Genomic DNA, 16,979 nt, shown 5'->3' on the forward strand with positions numbered 1-16,979 from the left:
TGGCCTTGCATGCTTTCCGCTAACAGCAAGCATGCCAAGAGCTGGACAGTTTGGCACTTTGCAACTGCTCTAGGCCTGAGGGATAGAAAAACAAAAAATAGTCCTGATTGCACAGCAGGTAAGTCATTGCGCATACGCAAGGATCACGGAGTAATCGGCGGGGTCTGTGAGACAAGCGCTTCGCACCGTTCCCACACAAAAAACACGTCAGTTTCCCTTTCCGTGTCATCGAATGAAGCAGGAACCAGCTTGTCAAAATGCCGCTTCAAAAAACAGTGACCGAAACCTACAGCGAACAGGCGAAACCTGGCAATCCTGTAGACGAGGGCGAAGGGAGGGTGTCGCAGACGCCGCCACGCAGGGGATCAAACCGACGATGCAGTCACGGGCCGCAGGTTGGAACATGCCGAGTCGCTCTTGAGAAAGAGTCATTCAACGGCGTGCCGTCATTGCGCATCTCAGCTTTGTGACAATTACAAGTAATTGTTCCTGTGCTCCAGTTTAATCACTCAGACTACAAACAAATTATAAACATTTTAATGTCACACCGTTGACCACCACATTAAAGATTGATAAGCTTCTAGGTCATGGAAAATCAACCAAGAATTTCCCCTTCATCTCTCAGGTTTTCTTCACATTTTCAGGTGTGGCAGGAAATGGAAGGAAAACACCCGAACACTAATCGTTTTTCTTCTAAACCTCTTAATTAGAGAAATATAGGCTAACAAACTTTCTCCGAATAAGCGATACCACTCAACTTTAAACATCTTAATCTTCCTTACTATAAACATATATTTCTTTCTTTTCTTAAACATACATCTATAGGTCAAGCATTTGCCACAAGCTTTTAAAGTGCCCGTCACAATATTATATTATATTATATAAGCTACTCCACATTTCCAACCAAAGCTCAAATTTTGAGAAGTGTATATTATATATATATATATATATATATATATATATATATATAATATTAGAAACAGCTCTCATGAGATTCAGGTTCTACACCTGCACAATAATATACTCGGTTAAAAAAATAAATAAAAAAAATAAAAAGGCATTCAATTTGGCATGAATAATACAGTGTATAATAACACATCCTTGTAAAGGCGGACTTTATGATAGTGCTTTTCTATTGGGTCAAATCTTTTCAGCCTTCTTTCATTTTGTTGTGTGTGGTTGTGAGATGGTATCCATCTTACCTGGCGATTTGATTGACAAAGGGCTTGAGCTCTTTGGGATCGTACGCCCTGGCGAAGGACCAGCACACGTAGCAGGCCGCGTCGCGGACGTTGGAGCCGATGCTACACGCGCCCCTTTTTTCGTCGTAGGTCAAGGCCTTGATGATGAGCGGCACCACTGCAGAACAGAAAGAAGTTCGGCGTCAGCTTAATTCAAACCTCGGACGTCAGCTTCGCGAGTGTGGTTATTCTTGGTACACCGATGACACGGATGCACACGTGAAACAGTGTTGCTAGGACTGATGGGAGGCAAACACATTGAGACGGCAGTACACTCTTGATAAATCATGATAAAAAATTGACCCGCATTCGCTGTATGTTGAAGAGTGATACATGCAAACCTACAATTGTTTCCCGTGTCCTTATTAACAGTTAACATACTAGAAGAGTATAACACTGAGGACTGCTCCGTTTGTGTTGTTTAATGTTTAAAATTACGGTAACGTTGATGCTAATTTTCATTAGTCAGTCTATGGCGTTTTGCATTGAGCTAGGGGACTTTTGTTGTTTATTTGTCTTTATTCAGTTTTACAGTAAACATGAACTGCCAGTGACAAATACCGGTAAACAGCTTGAACTGAGCACATTTTGCCTTTTAATAGAAGAATTGTTCACGATATGTCGGACAGCTCACAGCCACTTTTAAAACGGCTCGTGTTAAAAAGATGCAGGCCCGTTGAGGTACTGTGGTATTTTTTTCTTATGGTAGACCATGCAACCTAACTTAAACACCGATAAGAATGTGTGTTAAAACGCCACCGGTACAGTTAATAAAGGTTTTATGAACGTTACACCCTGAAACAAATGAATTCACTTTACATTATTTCCTATGGGAAATAGTCAATAAGTACAACTTGGAAGTCAACCAGTGTCACAGAAGGGACTTTGTAGCTTCCACTGTATTCACTCAAATTTAGTGTTTATTGCAGCCTATGATCTTTATTCAACATTACATTGCGAGCATAACATTTGGAGGTGCGAGTACATAATCCAGATTTGTATCGCATCCCGATCACCACTTGAAACCACATCTGAGCATTTAGCTGTCGCGGCGACAATGTGGTGAGGGCCGACCTCTGTCCCGCTAAAAAAGACCCGAAACAAGGACCCGGGCTGACCGAAGGCGCATCATGCAAATCGTTGCTGGAGGCTCGACTAATATCAGGTACATTGATGTTGCCCGAGGGCGCTGCTGTTTGGACTGAGGCTCCACCCACTGGAGAGAGACAACAGCTCACAAAGAGAAACTCACCACACAACTAATATGAATAGGGTTCACACATGCTGGATGACAGACAGACACACAAACACTGAAGTCACAGGAGCAGGAGACATCCCTGAGCGACTGAGGAGCTGCTCGTCAGGTACCGCGACACTTCCAGAACGGGTAAATACTATTTTATCAGAATTAATACTTGCGTTACACGAATTGACAATAATATAGAGATGAATGAAAATGGCGATGATGGCGGTCTGATGTAAGTTGCCTTCTCACTGATGCTTAAAATGTTCTTATAGAATTTACATTCAATCTGAAATTGACAAAAAAATTAACCACGCTTTTTAAGCGAAACACAGTACAGCAGATAAGGCAAACGTGCTACATTTAAAAAAAAATATATATTTTATAGTGCTAATTGGCGTTGTTAGGAGGGGAGTGGCAGAACTTGAGCGACAACTTCTTGCGACACCGCATGACAAGCAGGTTCCTCCACGGGGCAACCTGAGCCACGGCTTGACGGACACCCGAAAAGTCCAATCCTAAAGTTGTCCCGGCATGCAAATGGTTACAATTCAATGACAGTAAGTGCAATGAAGCGTTTTCCTGGCAGGCAGTGACGACTCCTGAGCTCATTGACGAACGTCAGCCGAGTGCATCCTGCAGGTGTAGCAGTCATGGGAAGCAGGTGTCTGCCGGTTCCCACACAGGCAGCAGTGAGTTTAGGCAAGTAGCCAGTTTCAACATGCCCTGCGCACTTCCGTGGCAGGAAGCGCTTCGTCCGTACGGCGCCCGCTGGCGTGGCGCGGCGTTGTAAAGATGAGTGACAGCCGAACGGGCGTATAGGGCACATTTTACGCAGCCGCCAATCAAACAAAACTGCAAGAAAAACAGAGTGAACCTATGCAAATGCACAGCATACATACATATTTGCACATTCAACCGTGTCTCTGTTTGGTATCTAACCTGTTTGCGGGAACAGAAATACATTAGCCTCAGGGTGCGAGGTTTCGGGCAGCTCGAGATTTTGGAGTGAGTACTCAAAAACTCGTATTTGTCAAAACAAATATTTCCCAATGCCTTTTGGCCAGGGATGATACTTTTCAGCAAATAGAAAAAACATTATTTCTTGGCTTTTGTCCTACGAAACTTGGTTGCAGTGAGACTTTCTGAATGTATGATTTCCCCCTTTTTCCTGCATTTGCCACTTCTTGATTGATGATGGACTGGAATCAGGGTGGTGGCACCACCAGTTGCCAAAATATAAACGGCTCACTCAAAAATCTATTTTAGGAAATAAGCTGATCGCACAAAAAAATTGGGTTGTCTTATGATTACACACTTGATGGTGGACCGGCACTCCAGAGACCCAACTATTGGAATACAAATAAAAACTCTGACTCGATATGCCACCTTCAAGTACGCGTTTCGCACTTTTAATACAATTTCTTTTTTGTCTATGGACAATTAGGGAATGGCCACCGCTCAGGAACGCAAGCCTAAAAGGCCTCACTACATTCCTCGCCCGCCGGGGAAGCCGTTCAAGTACCAATGTTTCCAGTGTCCCTTCACCTGCAACGAGAAGTCCCACCTCTTTAACCACATGAAATACAACCTGTGCAAAAACTCCATCTCCCTGATGTTGCAGAAAAACAGTCAGGCGACTCGGGAGATCAAGGCCGTAACAAAGGCCCGCCCCGTGAAATCTAAGGAAGTTCCCGTGCGACAGGAAGAGGAGAACACAGCGGAGATGAGCGATGCGACGGAAGAGGTCGACGTTGAGAACGACAGTCCGGAGGAGAAGGAAGGCCAGACTTTGCCAAACACGAGCAACGTTCCAGCGAAGGAGGTGAAGTCCCCGCCTCGCCCGTCTGCCTTCTCCTTGGTGGCGCCCAACCGCGACGGAGCAGAAGCCTTTAAGTCATCTGTGCCGCTGTCAGACGGTTCGCAGCCTCTCGTTCCCGCCTTCGAGCGCCCAGCGTTCCCATGGACTCTTAAACCATTCCCCACCCCCTTGAGGCCAGATTACACTCCTTATTTCAGGCCTTTCTATTCTTCATATTACCAACCTCCAAGCCATAATGCAAACGAGACCGTTCCGTCTCCTCTGCGGCTTGACTTTCCGGATCCCCAGAGGCAAGTGGTGCCACACGCCATTGCCCCGCCTCCAGCTTCAGTCTCCGTCCCTTACTCGTACCGATACTGTCACCCGATCCTCTCAGGACAGCAATTTCATTACAGCCTGTACAGACCCCATGAGCTCTCAAGCTATCTTCCTTTGGACTGGTACGGGCCAACCCTCGCTTCTGAAGATTACAACTTATACACGCGACCCAGTCACAATCATTTCGCTGAACAAGCACAGCTCGGGCAAAGTGGCGACAAGGAGATCAGGCTGAGCCCAAAGGAGGGCTGTTCTGCTCTGGGCTCCCCTGACAGACCCAGTCACGCACAAATCACCCAGAAGGATGGCGAGGGAGCGCCGCGAGACAACGGCCTGGATGAGCGGCAGCCGTCGACAGTGGAGCAAAACATGCAGACTGACGCCAGGCGCAAGGACACCGCTGAAAGCTTGCTGCAGCTGGGAACGCTGCTCGTGGACACAAGGTAAGAAATGATCACACCCACAATCGTTGGCCATCCAGCCACCGGTTTTTATAACGTTAGTCCGCATGACGACGAGCGTGCACACTCACATTAACACCTACGCAAAAACAACGTCACACGTTTTATGCAAGACAGTTCTTTGTTTGACCGAAACCTGGCAAAGTCAAGATGCATAGTTAGCATACATTTGTCAAAAAACGAACGATGAACGCCGATTTTGCCGGGGAACAATGTAGAAGGATTGATATTCTGAGTGTAATTTTGCTAGCTAATAAACTGCAAACTCCTTAGAAATCACCTTAATTGCTGCACTGATCTCGTTAATAGATCGGCTGAGAGCGGCACATATTCTGGCGTGTCCGAGTTTTGTGCGGAAGCTAACTCGGAAAAGGAAGAAGGGGACAACAGAGGCGCACCGGCACCGCTAAACCTCTCAACGAGAAATTCGGACAGCTCGGACACAGGGAGGCCACGGGGTGCAGAGTTGCCGCTCAATCTCAGCCTCCGCTCTCCTCACGCCGCTCTCACGGATGAGGAAGCGTGTGACCAGAGGCAAACGGCGGCGCTGGCGCTCTGTCAGCTCGCCATCGCCAGCTCGGCCGCCTCTGTGCGTGACTTTGAGCGAGCCCGTCGAACAGCGGAACATTCGGGCTCAACGGAAAAGAGTGAACACGACAGCAAGCCCAAAGCGACGGGCGCGAAACGAGTCAACGGCGGCCTTGCTAAATCCAACATGCGCAAAGCAAGGAAGAGAGCAAAAGCGGCAGCGCGGCCTGCGAGGAGGAGGCCACGCTGGTGCTGAACACGTATGCGTATACAGCAACATTTGCAAAGTCGCGTATTTGCAGGGGAATTTATACTCCCTTGTTCGCTTTTGTGCTCAGGCCAAAACAATAGCAGATGGTGGCATCTTAGTGCCAAGCACATAATTTGAAGTGAGTTGAGGAGCTTCATTTAGACAAAAGTAGTCCCTAGCTACTATTTACAGGCAATTGAAGGGGGCATCAATTATTCCCAGATTTTTGCTATTCGCGGCGGGATAGGCTGGGTTAGGGTTAACCCTAGCCCTGCTGCCAATAGCGGAGGTTCACTGCCAGCCATTAAGAAGAGAAAAGCAAAACGCAAGAGAAGCAAAAGCAAGTACTTTTTGCTCCAAGACAAGATCAGCCTATTGAACATCCACATTACTGAAGCACTGAAACACTGTCAATACTTTAGTTGGGAAATCATGTATCTCTACCTATCATGTACAGTATGTAAAAAAGTCCTAGCGCACATTAGGTACACCTGCATTATGAGATTAGTTTTATTTGAACAAAGAATAACAGCAAAGTGGTACATTTACTTATGAGTTATTTATCTATATTAGTAGACAAAACATCATATGTACTGATAATGCTATCAGTAAAGATGTTTTTTCTTTTTGTATCATACTTTTGTGCAGGTCTACCTAATAAATGGCTTGAATGTGTGTGCATGCCTTTGTTGGGAAAGGTGACATTGAATGTTTATAGAGGCATGTTTTGATGACTATCTGGACACTTTTTGAAGAAAGCAAATAAAAACATGAATGAAGACATTTTTAAGATGACACATTTATAAGAAGCTAATGATGACTTGCCATCTGTTAATCTGGAGGGCAGCAGCAGGCCTCTTCTGCCAAGTTCGGCAAGGGCCAGACAGCCTCCGTGCCAAGTGTCTGTCTCCTGGAAGCTTCGATAGGAACACACAAAGCGTGTCAACGTGCTGTGAACATGAAAATACGGCTGTATACTAAACAACCCACCAGAAGCAGTCCAGCACCGATGCCACCACCTCGTCCGCTAGCTCCTTGGGAAGCCGCCCGGTCACTCTCCCAACACTGAAAGAGTTCAAACACACCATTGAATTTCAATAGCACCAAAAAGCAGGAAGAATGCTTGACCATAAAAAAAAATAAAAAACGTGGTACCCCTTTGCTGCAGACCAACGCACTATTGTTTCCTTATCCTTAAGTCCCACCAATAGATGCTCTGAGAACGTACGTCAACAAAACATTGGGTTATTTCCTACACAGACACTGAAATGCAAGAAAGACTTTTTACAGGGAATGAAGACTTTTAAAGTCCACTTCGGTCAAACTCAAGACCTCCCATTCACAAATTGTGACCATGGGGGGTGGATGATTTGGGAGGTGTTGCTGGATTTTTTTTTAAATGTATAAAACGTTTATTGTGTCAGTGATATTTCTTAAAGATGTACTGAAGAGTTAAGTGGTTTTTAGGATCATTTGGAACATTTTGGAAAGTGAAGTAAAGTAAAGTAAAGTGAAAGGTTTTCTACAGTACTGGACTTAAGACAACAAGTCCATGTGCCGGATTCAGATGTGGCATAAAAGTTGTGCTCACAAGTTGACATACCCTGTCAGAATTTTTGAAATATTGGCAAATCTTTGGAAAATATGACTGATGACTGACCATCTCATTATTTTTACTTTATTGTGATGTTATGTTTAATGACTGTGCTATTCTAAAATGCTGCGTTGTGTAATTTGAATATCACGAAAAACAAATTTTGCCTAATCCCTCCTGTTTTCTTGAAAGAGTGGCACAAATTTTACAAATTCTGTCAGTGTATGTAAACCTATGAGCACAAGTGTATTTACATATTTAATGGTCATTGCTGTTTTTGTAGTTTATATTTATTTACATCAGGTTTTTCTATTTGTGTCGTTTTTAAATCACAAATCGGTGTATTTCGGTGACGTCAAGTTGGCATTGACAGGGCAAATCCAATCTGTGCGTCCGTATGCTGCCCTCCCATTGGCACATACCCAACACGTGTCAGATTTGGACGAGGCCGGATCCCAATCTGTTGTCCCATTCCATTTCAGTCGGAATTACGTCACTTGAAAGCAGGCTGTGTACATCCATCCTAAATTAAAATCTCACCAATAACAGTCTCTAACTCCTCTGGAATATCATAATCCTCGTCCTCTTGTGTCGTCCCTTTCACCGTATCTGCGGCTTGACTGGTCAAAAGGGTTGATGCTATGGACCTGCTTCCCCTCTGGTACCTGAAATAGGTCAATATAATCCGTTATAGATTTAGATTTAAAACTAAGTTAATGGTTCTTTTTTTCAATACTGGGTTTACATCTCACCGCCAAGGGGCCAAACGAGGCTTCAGATAGGTGAGGCCAAGTCGCTGGATCAGTTTGACGTTGAGCTTCCTCAGCGTGGCCTGGCTGCTCTCCGAGAGATGATTTTCTTCCAGACACCGTAAAACTCGAGAAACTTGGAGAGACAAAGATGTCATCGCTATTAAATGTACACATACAGGAATGGACCATTTTTCATGAATTGGAAGGAGTTTTCATTTAAAACAGGGGTAGTGAGCATTTTAACTTGGACATACACGCAAACAACAAATTCACACTCAAAACGAGGGACAATTTTGAGTCCTAAGTGAATCTAGCGTGTGTTTTGGGAATGTGGGAGGTACCGGAGAAAACCAACGCAAGCACGTGAACCCGTGCTTGCACGGGTCTTCTCCACGTACTCCGGCAAACATCCAAACTCCACACGGGAGGAACTGAGCGGGCTAGTGGTTAGTACAGTTACTAACCACTAGCCCGCCGTACTGCCACAAACGCTCTTCGTATCTCATCATATTTTTTCCTAAACTTCTCATGGCCCCAGGGGGACTGTATAAAAACTGGAAAAAGCTTCCCCACCCCTGATTGAGAGCGACACCTAACCTGTCTGCATGCAAATATCCCCTCTTGACTGAATTATTTGTATTCACAAATCTTTGTTACCACAGGCAAAGGCAACTGAACGGAACAAAGCACGCAAACTACAATGGCATTCGGTGGAGCGCGAACATCCGCCGAAGAACAACAAACCACTTAGGTTAACAAAAGGGGGTGAAAAAAAATCCCACGTCAAAATGTAGTGTACCCTCCAAATGATTTAGTGGAACTCACTTCCAAGCTCCTGGAAATTGGGGCAGAATAGTGAGTTTGAGACGAATAGTTTTGCTTTTGTGAGACCTCAAACTATAAATAAAACGGAGACAGGACTTTTGATGGAAAAATAATAATTAATTTACAGATATACAACATATGAAACGTGCTGTGAATGACACTGACTCAATGCATGGCTCGAGTTGAACATCAGTTTCTTTTTTACATGGCGTTCCTCGTTCACTCCACGAACCGCGTGATCTTTTCTCTCCTACCGCAACACATACCGTGTGTATACCATAGATAGACATACTCTGTTCGAGTGTCAGGTACCCAAACTTGTTCGACTTCCAACGTGTTGGCAATTATCTCCGTCATAATTGAGGTGACAAGCCGAGATTCACCCCGTAATCGTTATCTTCAACTCAAAAGCTGTGCTGATCTCAAATGCAAAGCGATGCAACATCGCCATCTACAGGGATCTGTTAGTCACTACAGTTTACAAAACTGAATTTCACAGAAAAGATGGGCGAGACCCTCTTGCATGCCGACCCGCTGAAAAACACACTAGACAAATATATACGTCGGTGGCAGAAAACGTTTGGAGTCCAGTTAACGAATGTAAATGTACAGAGCAGTGTATGAGTTAATTGTTAAATTTCCCATCCATTCGATGGCTAATTTGTAAAACTCTGTCATGTCACGGTCCAAATACTCGTGCACCCAGCCTAAACCTACCGTGCTGTAAGAGGTCCTCCCGCTTGCCATGTTGAAAAAGCATTGCCTGTTGGAGCACAAAAGATGCTTGTTCACATATTTAACAAAAAAACAAACCAAAAAATGAAAACAATTATTCACATATGTGAATCTTCATCATTTGTACCAGTTAACTACAAAATCCACAGCAGAAAAACAAATATACATACAATAATTGTTTTAATGCCTTGAGCGCTGCCTCACATCCTGAAGAGACGTTAAAGGAACACGTTATTCAAGTTTACCGTACCTTCCTGTGCCATGAAATGCATTGACTTGCTTGAGGCATGACTAACATCACTTGACAGTTGAGAACTTTATCAATAAATTTTGATTGGATGCTCGTTACTGTGTCACATGGCTGAAGGAATATTCTCCTTTTAATTGCTTCGACACAAATAGTTGGTTCTTTGGAGTGCCTCCCCACCCATCAAATGAGAACTTGAACATCATTAACATGTTATCTGCTTATTTCTGACGTGTCTGAGCAAGCCATTCTGCACTTTTATAACTTTTCTGCACTTTGTATAATTAATTAATTTTTCAATGAATTCATTCATTTAAACTCATCTACATGAATGGGGAATTTGTGTAATAGTGTGTGCGACGTCCTATAATTCTTAATCCTCGGGGTAGTTTGATGAAAACATGTCACAGATGTGTTATGAATATACGTGGGAAAAAAGTATGAAAGAAACGCTTAATATCTCTCATTAAAATGAAGGTGTCACTGCATACTTGGCCAACCCATTAACTTTGCATTTGAGCGCTTGGCATTAACCAGACGTGCGTGTGTGTGTGTGTGTGTGTGTGTGTGAGATGATGATGATGATGATGATGATGATGATGATGATGATCAAACGTGTTAGCGTGTTTACCAGCGACTGAAGAGCCCCATCCAGCACCCTAATGGAGTCCAGGGACTGGTCGTTGTTTCGGGATATGGTGGCGAGGCTCCAGTCCAGGAAGTCTCCGAGGTACTTCTTTAGCACATCAGGCCGTGTCATGAACCTGTGAAGACCATTGAAACAAAAAAGACAGCCTTGACATGACACACAAAGACCAAGTCATTTATCTGTAGCACAACGCTGCCCTCCGGTAGGCCACATGAACACATTACAGTTGAAAGGCATGCAAGTCTGAGAATTTAGTAGACTCGAGTTCTATTGTGATACGTTGACAGAAATGACTTACTTTGACACCAACACGGATGCAGCAAGCCGGCAACCATCGCTGACGCCAAGATATGACTGCAAACAAAAAAAAAGTTACAATTATCACAAATATGGTGACCATTTTCTTCCCTTGTTTGAAGGGAAGAAAATGTGTTTTTTTAAAGAGTTAAGAAAACATACGTCTGTTAAAGTATTAGTGAGAACAAATTCTGAGCATGCACACAACAGAACCTCTAAAGTCCAAACACAATTACCGTAGCTTTCTCCTGTCCGCGTTGTTAAGCCTTCATTAGCTGTACAGTCCGTTTTAATTCATCTTTACTTTCATACGATTAAAAACTTACTTTGACCGCTGCAAAACTACTCTTAACAGTCATCCAAAAAGGAGCGTTTCGCTGATACGTTAAAGTTAAAAAAAAAAAGAAAGAAATGTGGATATTGGGAATGCCTGGAGTTAAGTATCTTCACGCTAGCAATAAATGCAACTGACTGTGCTTGATATTAAATGATTTGGTTTTCTGATGTTATTGATACCGTAATGTACAACGCAGCCAATAGTGAAATCTACCAGAAGAGAAGATTGTCAGAGACCTTTTATTAGTACACCTGGTGAAAAAAATGCATAACATGTTTCCTTTAAATGCTCACTGCGGTCAAGTCTCTTAAGATTTGCTGACCTCAAACAGAATTATTATTTGGATGACTTTTGAACTGTCATTTTGTGTTTTGACTTTTAGAGTTCCCCTGCACTATATTGCTGCAGCATTTCAAAAGAGAATCCGTTCTATTTGCCTTAGCAATCGCGAGGATGCGGTCCATGATGGGCTCTCTGCCCCGGCCATCTTCAGACTGCAGATTGCTGTCGAGGCGAGAAAGGTCGAAGGGCGTGAGGCAGGTCATGGACAGCCAGAGCAGCAGAATGTAGCGCGTCCACCATGTCTATAAGGAGGAGAAAATTGTCAAAAACAATGTTGTCTGCTCAACAAAACGACAAGATGATCTTCTGTTGATGGAACCTCTGTGTCTGTCGGGTCCTGCTTGGAGAGCAACTCCAGAACAGGCTCGATGTCGGCGACCTCGTGAGGAAAACGCCGCATGAAGATTTTGTAGACTCTCACCTGGGCAGAAACAAAAATACAGTAGTAAGCAACTAGTAGTAATTTCTATTTTCTTGGTGTGTATTTTTGAGACCCACCTTACAGATGATGTAAAGGAACTTGAAGCCCAAATGTAACAAGGAAGAAGGGCAGTCCTCACGCCTCACGTACTCCAATAACATATTCACCATCCACTCTAAATCATAAGAAATGCATTTCAAGAGGATTTCTGTTGCAGGTTGGCTTTTTTTTTTTTTTTTTTACATACCCAAGTGTGGATCCAGTAGATGAGGCTGATCTTGGTACTGACTGAGTGTGTCTGTTGAGTAGACATGGGCATAAATAGTCATTGAAGTGACAGTGACAAGTACGGCGGGGGAAATAATGACAGCATGACAACACCTGCTAAATGTCGAAGTCTGCTCACTTGCAATGACGTTAACAGTCTTGTTTTTATGGTTCATTGATTACAGGCAGAATATTAGTCAAAAATGTATTTCAAAAGGCACAATTTATATGTTTTGAGTGACATAAGACTTTGACAAGGACACTTTGGTTCAGCGGGTTTGAACACAGTTCGGGGTGGATCCTGGCCAACTCTTCTTTACAAAAACACCCAAAATCCTTTTGCGTTTCTGGGCTACCGCTTGAAAACTCAAACTTTAGCTCCCTAAACAAACTGAAGAGCGACTCGGTTTTCATCCAAGATTTGAGAGCTCAGTTGCCCAGTACCTGTTGTGGGAAAACAGCCCCCAAAAATAAGGTTTTCACCTCCATGCTTGACTGTTTTCTCCGGTTCATACACAAATCTGTTGATCCCCCACCCAACACAGCGGGTTGAGTTGATGCCAAACAGCAAAACATTTGTTTCATCTGACCGCAACACTTTGTCCCAAGGCTTCTCAGTCTTTTAGATGTTCACTGGCAAACTCATGGCGGGCCTGAACTTATGCCTTCTTAAGCAGGGAGACCATGCGAGCTTCAGAAGATTTCAGTCCATTCGTCAGTCCCACCCACTGTGCCGTGGCAAATGATCCAATTTCACTCAAATAGTCCAAAAATGATTATTTATTTGCGACAAACAATGTATCTTTGTTCATCTATCTATGCCACAGACGTAGAGTGGCAAGCAGAACAATCAAATGCTCTCCCACTAAATGGCAGATGGTACAATTAACCTGTGTATGCAACTGTTCCTATTCATACAAGAAAATAAGCTTTATGTTCAACAAAACAAGTCCACATTTCACACAAAGTCCATTTGTGAGTAAATTGAGACGAGATCGTCACTATTTCAGTACAGGCGCCAAGACCTCCTGCGAAGCGTGGAAATCATGCAAATAATTCGCGCCCACCCAAAAAGGTTTTGTAATTGCCTATAGATGCCACAAGATGGCAGCGAAACACTTATTTCTAACTAAACTGGGCTACTGTCGGATGAAATGAAGCCCTTCAACTCAGTTCAACGTAGCTGCTAGGGACCAAGATGCCAGCAGATTATTATTATTATTTATTTTTTTTAATGGTAAACAAGGCTTTGGCCTGAGCACCACAAAAGCAAATAGGTGATAGGTGAGAATAGGTTAGCAAAACTTGCTTTGTGTTGCTCTAAACCGGCCCAGATTTCCCACTGTGACAAAGAAAATGTGATATTAAGACAAAATCCAAGACATACTTTTGGTGTGCCGTGACAATGTAAAAGATGTGCCTTAACTCAATAAAGGTTCGGTTAAGAGTGCTGCGGTTCATAGTGAGTGACGCTCACCCTGAAACTTCTCCGTGGCGGCCTCCCTGCTCGTCAGCTCCCCGTGGACGTCCGGCAGACTGGCGATGAGAGCCTGGCTCGCGCCCCGCTCAGCGAAGCCCTCCAACACACACGTTTTCAGATCTCCTCCGTCCACACCACAGCCCATTTCCTTCTCCGTCACATCACTTTCGCCCGCTTCGTCACCGCCGCACCCAACCTCCGTCTCGGATATAATCATTCCGCCTCCCACATCGCCCGAACAAGCAACTTGTGTCCTCAATGAAGCCATTTTGTTCAAGTTCTACAGGCTAGGTAAGCTGCAATGGAGACGCTAGCTCGTTAGCATTCGCGGCTAGTACACATAACTTGGGACGTATACGTTCATGCATGTATTTAGCGTTTGATTATTTAGATTATAATCCCGCGACCATGTTAAACATTCATAATCAAAGTTTAAAAAAGGCTACGTTCAATAGTTGTCATGCTCAAGCTGGCCCAGTAAACGCTCGCGCATTTTGTGGCAAGTGCCCTGCCCCGGTACGGCAAGCGAAAAGGCGCAGTTCGTAAGATGTTACAGCGCATGCGCCAGTGGCGCCGACGCGGAAGCAAAACAAATCGATGGCAAGTTGTAGCTAGCGAGCGAGAAGCTCGCATCGCGTTATTTGAGTTCCTCAATGCTCACCTTTGTCCTGTTCATGACTTTTCCAGAGATGCTCGTATGTTTGTGTTTCCCAAACGAGAGCCGTGGACGTCTTTAATCTCTGTGATGTTACGCGTTTGCGTGTCTTTTGCACGAGAACATGAATATTGTTTCGAGATACAGCCAGCACACCCACAAAAAAAAGAAACACAAAACACCCCACCTATTTGCAGTTGTTTATTTGCTTGATTTGATGCCATTTTTAATCAGATAATATTTTGTGCGTAATGAACATAAAAACTTTATGACCAAAAGACCATTAATCTGGACACTTTATATTATTTAAGACTGGCGCATTCCATAGTAGGTAGCTAAGTGCAATTACTTGAGCAGGTCCTTCATCACACTTATCGACGAGCCTCTGTAGCCACCGCCAAAGTGGTTCCAGTGATTCAGGTAGTGGAAGAGTTGGTAAAGCTGGTTCCTTCTCGCAAAGCCGGGCGCCTTGGGAATTTTGTCGTGGTAGGCGGAGAAGAAGGAGCCGTCGAAGCCCCCGAACATCCCGGCGATTGCCAACTCGAACTCGGAATGGCCGTAGAAAGAAGCGGGGTCGAAGACCACGGGGCCTTCGGCGGTTTCTCCCACGTTGCCGCCCCACAAGTCCCCGTGGAGGAGAGCCGGGACCATCTGCACGTCTCCGAAGAACTGAGGGATCTTCAGCTGTTAAAGACACACTTCACGTCACCGGTGCACACGTACCCTCTGCGCTTGAGTAAACAGAAACGCAGCCAGTCCATACACAAGCATTTGCGCTGCAAGTAAACACCTTGTACTTGTTGTCATTGAGTAAAAAAAAAAACAAAAAAAAAAAAAACAAGCTTTTGCAATCAAAGAAAATCCATCTTCAGTTGAGTAAATAGAAAAGCGCGAGTCCATGCACAAGCACTCGTTTGCAAATACCAACGCTGTAATTAGACAGCAGCCTCTCCGTGCACAAGCGATTGCACAAAGAAAGTCCTGCTCGCTTCAAAAGTAGTAAACCCGGCGTACCTGCAGTGCCGCCCAAAGCTCTCTGGCCTCTCTGTCGCCGTTGGACTTCTCCAGCATGTTTAGCTGAAGCTCGAGCCTCTGTCGGCTGTAAAATGTCTCCCACTCGTCCTGCCATTCGTTGTCCTAGAAGAGACAAAGCAATAGAAGCCGCGGTAATACTGCTTGAAACGATTCGACAATCAATAAGGCTGCAGGGTTGTCTGCTTTGCAGTATCTGTTTACCTGTGGTATATAGCCACAGCACGTGCTGGTAGAGAAGCCGTATTTGTCCACATAAGCCGCCGCAGACTGCCCGGCTCCTTTTCCTATTGGCACACGAGCTACTCATCAATTCGTCTCGTTCACCGCTGCGTCGCCTCAAAAAGAGGCCCCCTTCCAGATTTATTATGAACGCCTCACCTCAATTAGAAGCCCCCATAAATGGCTTAGCATCAAATAAACTCCGGGTACTCTCTGTAGTTAAGTCATTCGTATGAAGTATTTGCACAAATGAAGAACTTTTATCAAATAAACGCCTAGTACTCTTTGTAGGAACGGAGAACAAAAAGCAACCAAGTATTTGTACAAATAAAGGCCTCCTCTTTGCAAATAAGAAACATCCGCTACTCTCTGCAGTTGGACAAGCAAACTATTTGAGGAAATTCACAACTTCCAACACAATCTTTGCCACACAAGGAATAAATAGCGATAGTTTTATTTCGGAAATGTTATTTTTTAAATTGTAGCACCCAACCTCCATTCTGAAGGTGACTTTGTGGTATCACGGTGAATAGCCAATTACCAATTGTCTGCTGCTCTTCGCTCACTTTCTGCAGCTGTCGCTTGTTGTGAAGGTGAAGATGAGCCAGCTGCTCTCCGAGCTGTTTGGAATATCTGCACATTACAAGTAAAAAAAAAACACCTTCCAAAGACCACTTTTAATGATTTGTGTTGGTTTTTTTTTTTTCACGGAGGCAATGCAACATGGGCGCGAGTGGCCTCACTTGTTAAGGCCTCGTATGTCCAGATGCTCCATAACAAAGACGCAGCCTCCAGTGTCCAACTCGATCACCTTGACAGGTTTGGGTACTTTGATCGCTCCAGTTTGGATTATGGCCTCCAAACTGGCCATTTCTCCGTCAAACATTAACTTGGCCTGCAAAGACGTGGTTAGAAAAATGCACTAGCAGCGTTCCAAACAGGTTAAGAGTTGACCTGGCTCTTGTGGTTGAGCTTCACGAAGACTTTGCCGGTGTCGGTGTGGTAACTCTGGCCCTGGCTGATGCATCCACCTCCAGAGTGGCCGGCTGACTTGAGCGTGGCTGTACCCAACTCTTTCTTTAGCTTATCTTCCATCGCTCAACAACGACAAAATGCACTCTGCAGTTTTAAAAATAATAATAATAATAATAATAATAATAAGGAGAAACGCACGCACCAAGAGCCTGCGGGTTTTTTTTTGTTGTTTTTTTTGGGGGGGGGGGGGGGGGGACTGACGACGCAAGCGCTAACGGGATACGTC

General features: G+C 44.4%; 3 protein-coding genes across 3 annotated transcripts in view; 1 reads left to right on the forward strand and 2 right to left on the reverse strand.

Annotated features, from left to right (window-relative positions):
* Window positions 1-14,325, reverse strand: part of tbcd (tubulin folding cofactor D) — a 28,152-nt gene extending 13,827 nt beyond the window's left edge. The window contains exons 1-14 of the mRNA XM_061700169.1: window positions 13,807-14,325; window positions 12,310-12,360; window positions 12,140-12,237; window positions 11,961-12,062; window positions 11,737-11,883; window positions 10,964-11,019; window positions 10,648-10,780; window positions 9,752-9,797; window positions 8,210-8,342; window positions 7,998-8,122; window positions 7,019-7,079; window positions 6,854-6,928; window positions 6,689-6,780; window positions 1,203-1,359 (exon numbers count right to left, since the gene is read on the reverse strand). Of these exons, the coding sequence (XP_061556153.1) occupies window positions 1,203-1,359; window positions 6,689-6,780; window positions 6,854-6,928; window positions 7,019-7,079; window positions 7,998-8,122; window positions 8,210-8,342; window positions 9,752-9,797; window positions 10,648-10,780; window positions 10,964-11,019; window positions 11,737-11,883; window positions 11,961-12,062; window positions 12,140-12,237; window positions 12,310-12,360; window positions 13,807-14,077 (1,547 nt within the window). The 5' untranslated portion in view covers window positions 14,078-14,325. The remainder of the gene's footprint in view (window positions 1-1,202; window positions 1,360-6,688; window positions 6,781-6,853; window positions 6,929-7,018; window positions 7,080-7,997; window positions 8,123-8,209; window positions 8,343-9,751; window positions 9,798-10,647; window positions 10,781-10,963; window positions 11,020-11,736; window positions 11,884-11,960; window positions 12,063-12,139; window positions 12,238-12,309; window positions 12,361-13,806) is intronic.
* znf750 (zinc finger protein 750) lies at window positions 2,509-7,526 on the forward strand. The gene is made up of 3 exons (XM_061700170.1): window positions 2,509-2,628; window positions 3,932-5,067; window positions 5,395-7,526. The coding sequence occupies exons 1-3, from the start codon at window positions 2,530-2,532 to the stop codon at window positions 5,867-5,869; spliced, it is 1,710 nt and encodes a 569-aa protein (XP_061556154.1). The 5' UTR covers window positions 2,509-2,529; the 3' UTR covers window positions 5,870-7,526.
* A 325-nt stretch (window positions 14,326-14,650) lies between the features above and the next one.
* On the reverse strand, window positions 14,651-16,923 carry fn3krp (fructosamine 3 kinase related protein). Its single transcript, XM_061700739.1, has 6 exons — window positions 16,673-16,923; window positions 16,462-16,613; window positions 16,260-16,351; window positions 15,701-15,783; window positions 15,479-15,601; window positions 14,651-15,148 (listed from the first exon to the last, which is right to left on the reverse strand). The coding sequence occupies exons 1-6, from the start codon at window positions 16,811-16,813 to the stop codon at window positions 14,810-14,812; spliced, it is 930 nt and encodes a 309-aa protein (XP_061556723.1). The 5' UTR covers window positions 16,814-16,923; the 3' UTR covers window positions 14,651-14,809.
* Between the last annotated feature and the right edge of the window lie 56 nt (window positions 16,924-16,979).

The sequence above is a fragment of the Phycodurus eques genome, chromosome 16 (genome assembly GCF_024500275.1).
Source record: "Phycodurus eques isolate BA_2022a chromosome 16, UOR_Pequ_1.1, whole genome shotgun sequence".
NCBI lineage: Eukaryota > Metazoa > Chordata > Actinopteri > Syngnathiformes > Syngnathidae > Phycodurus > Phycodurus eques.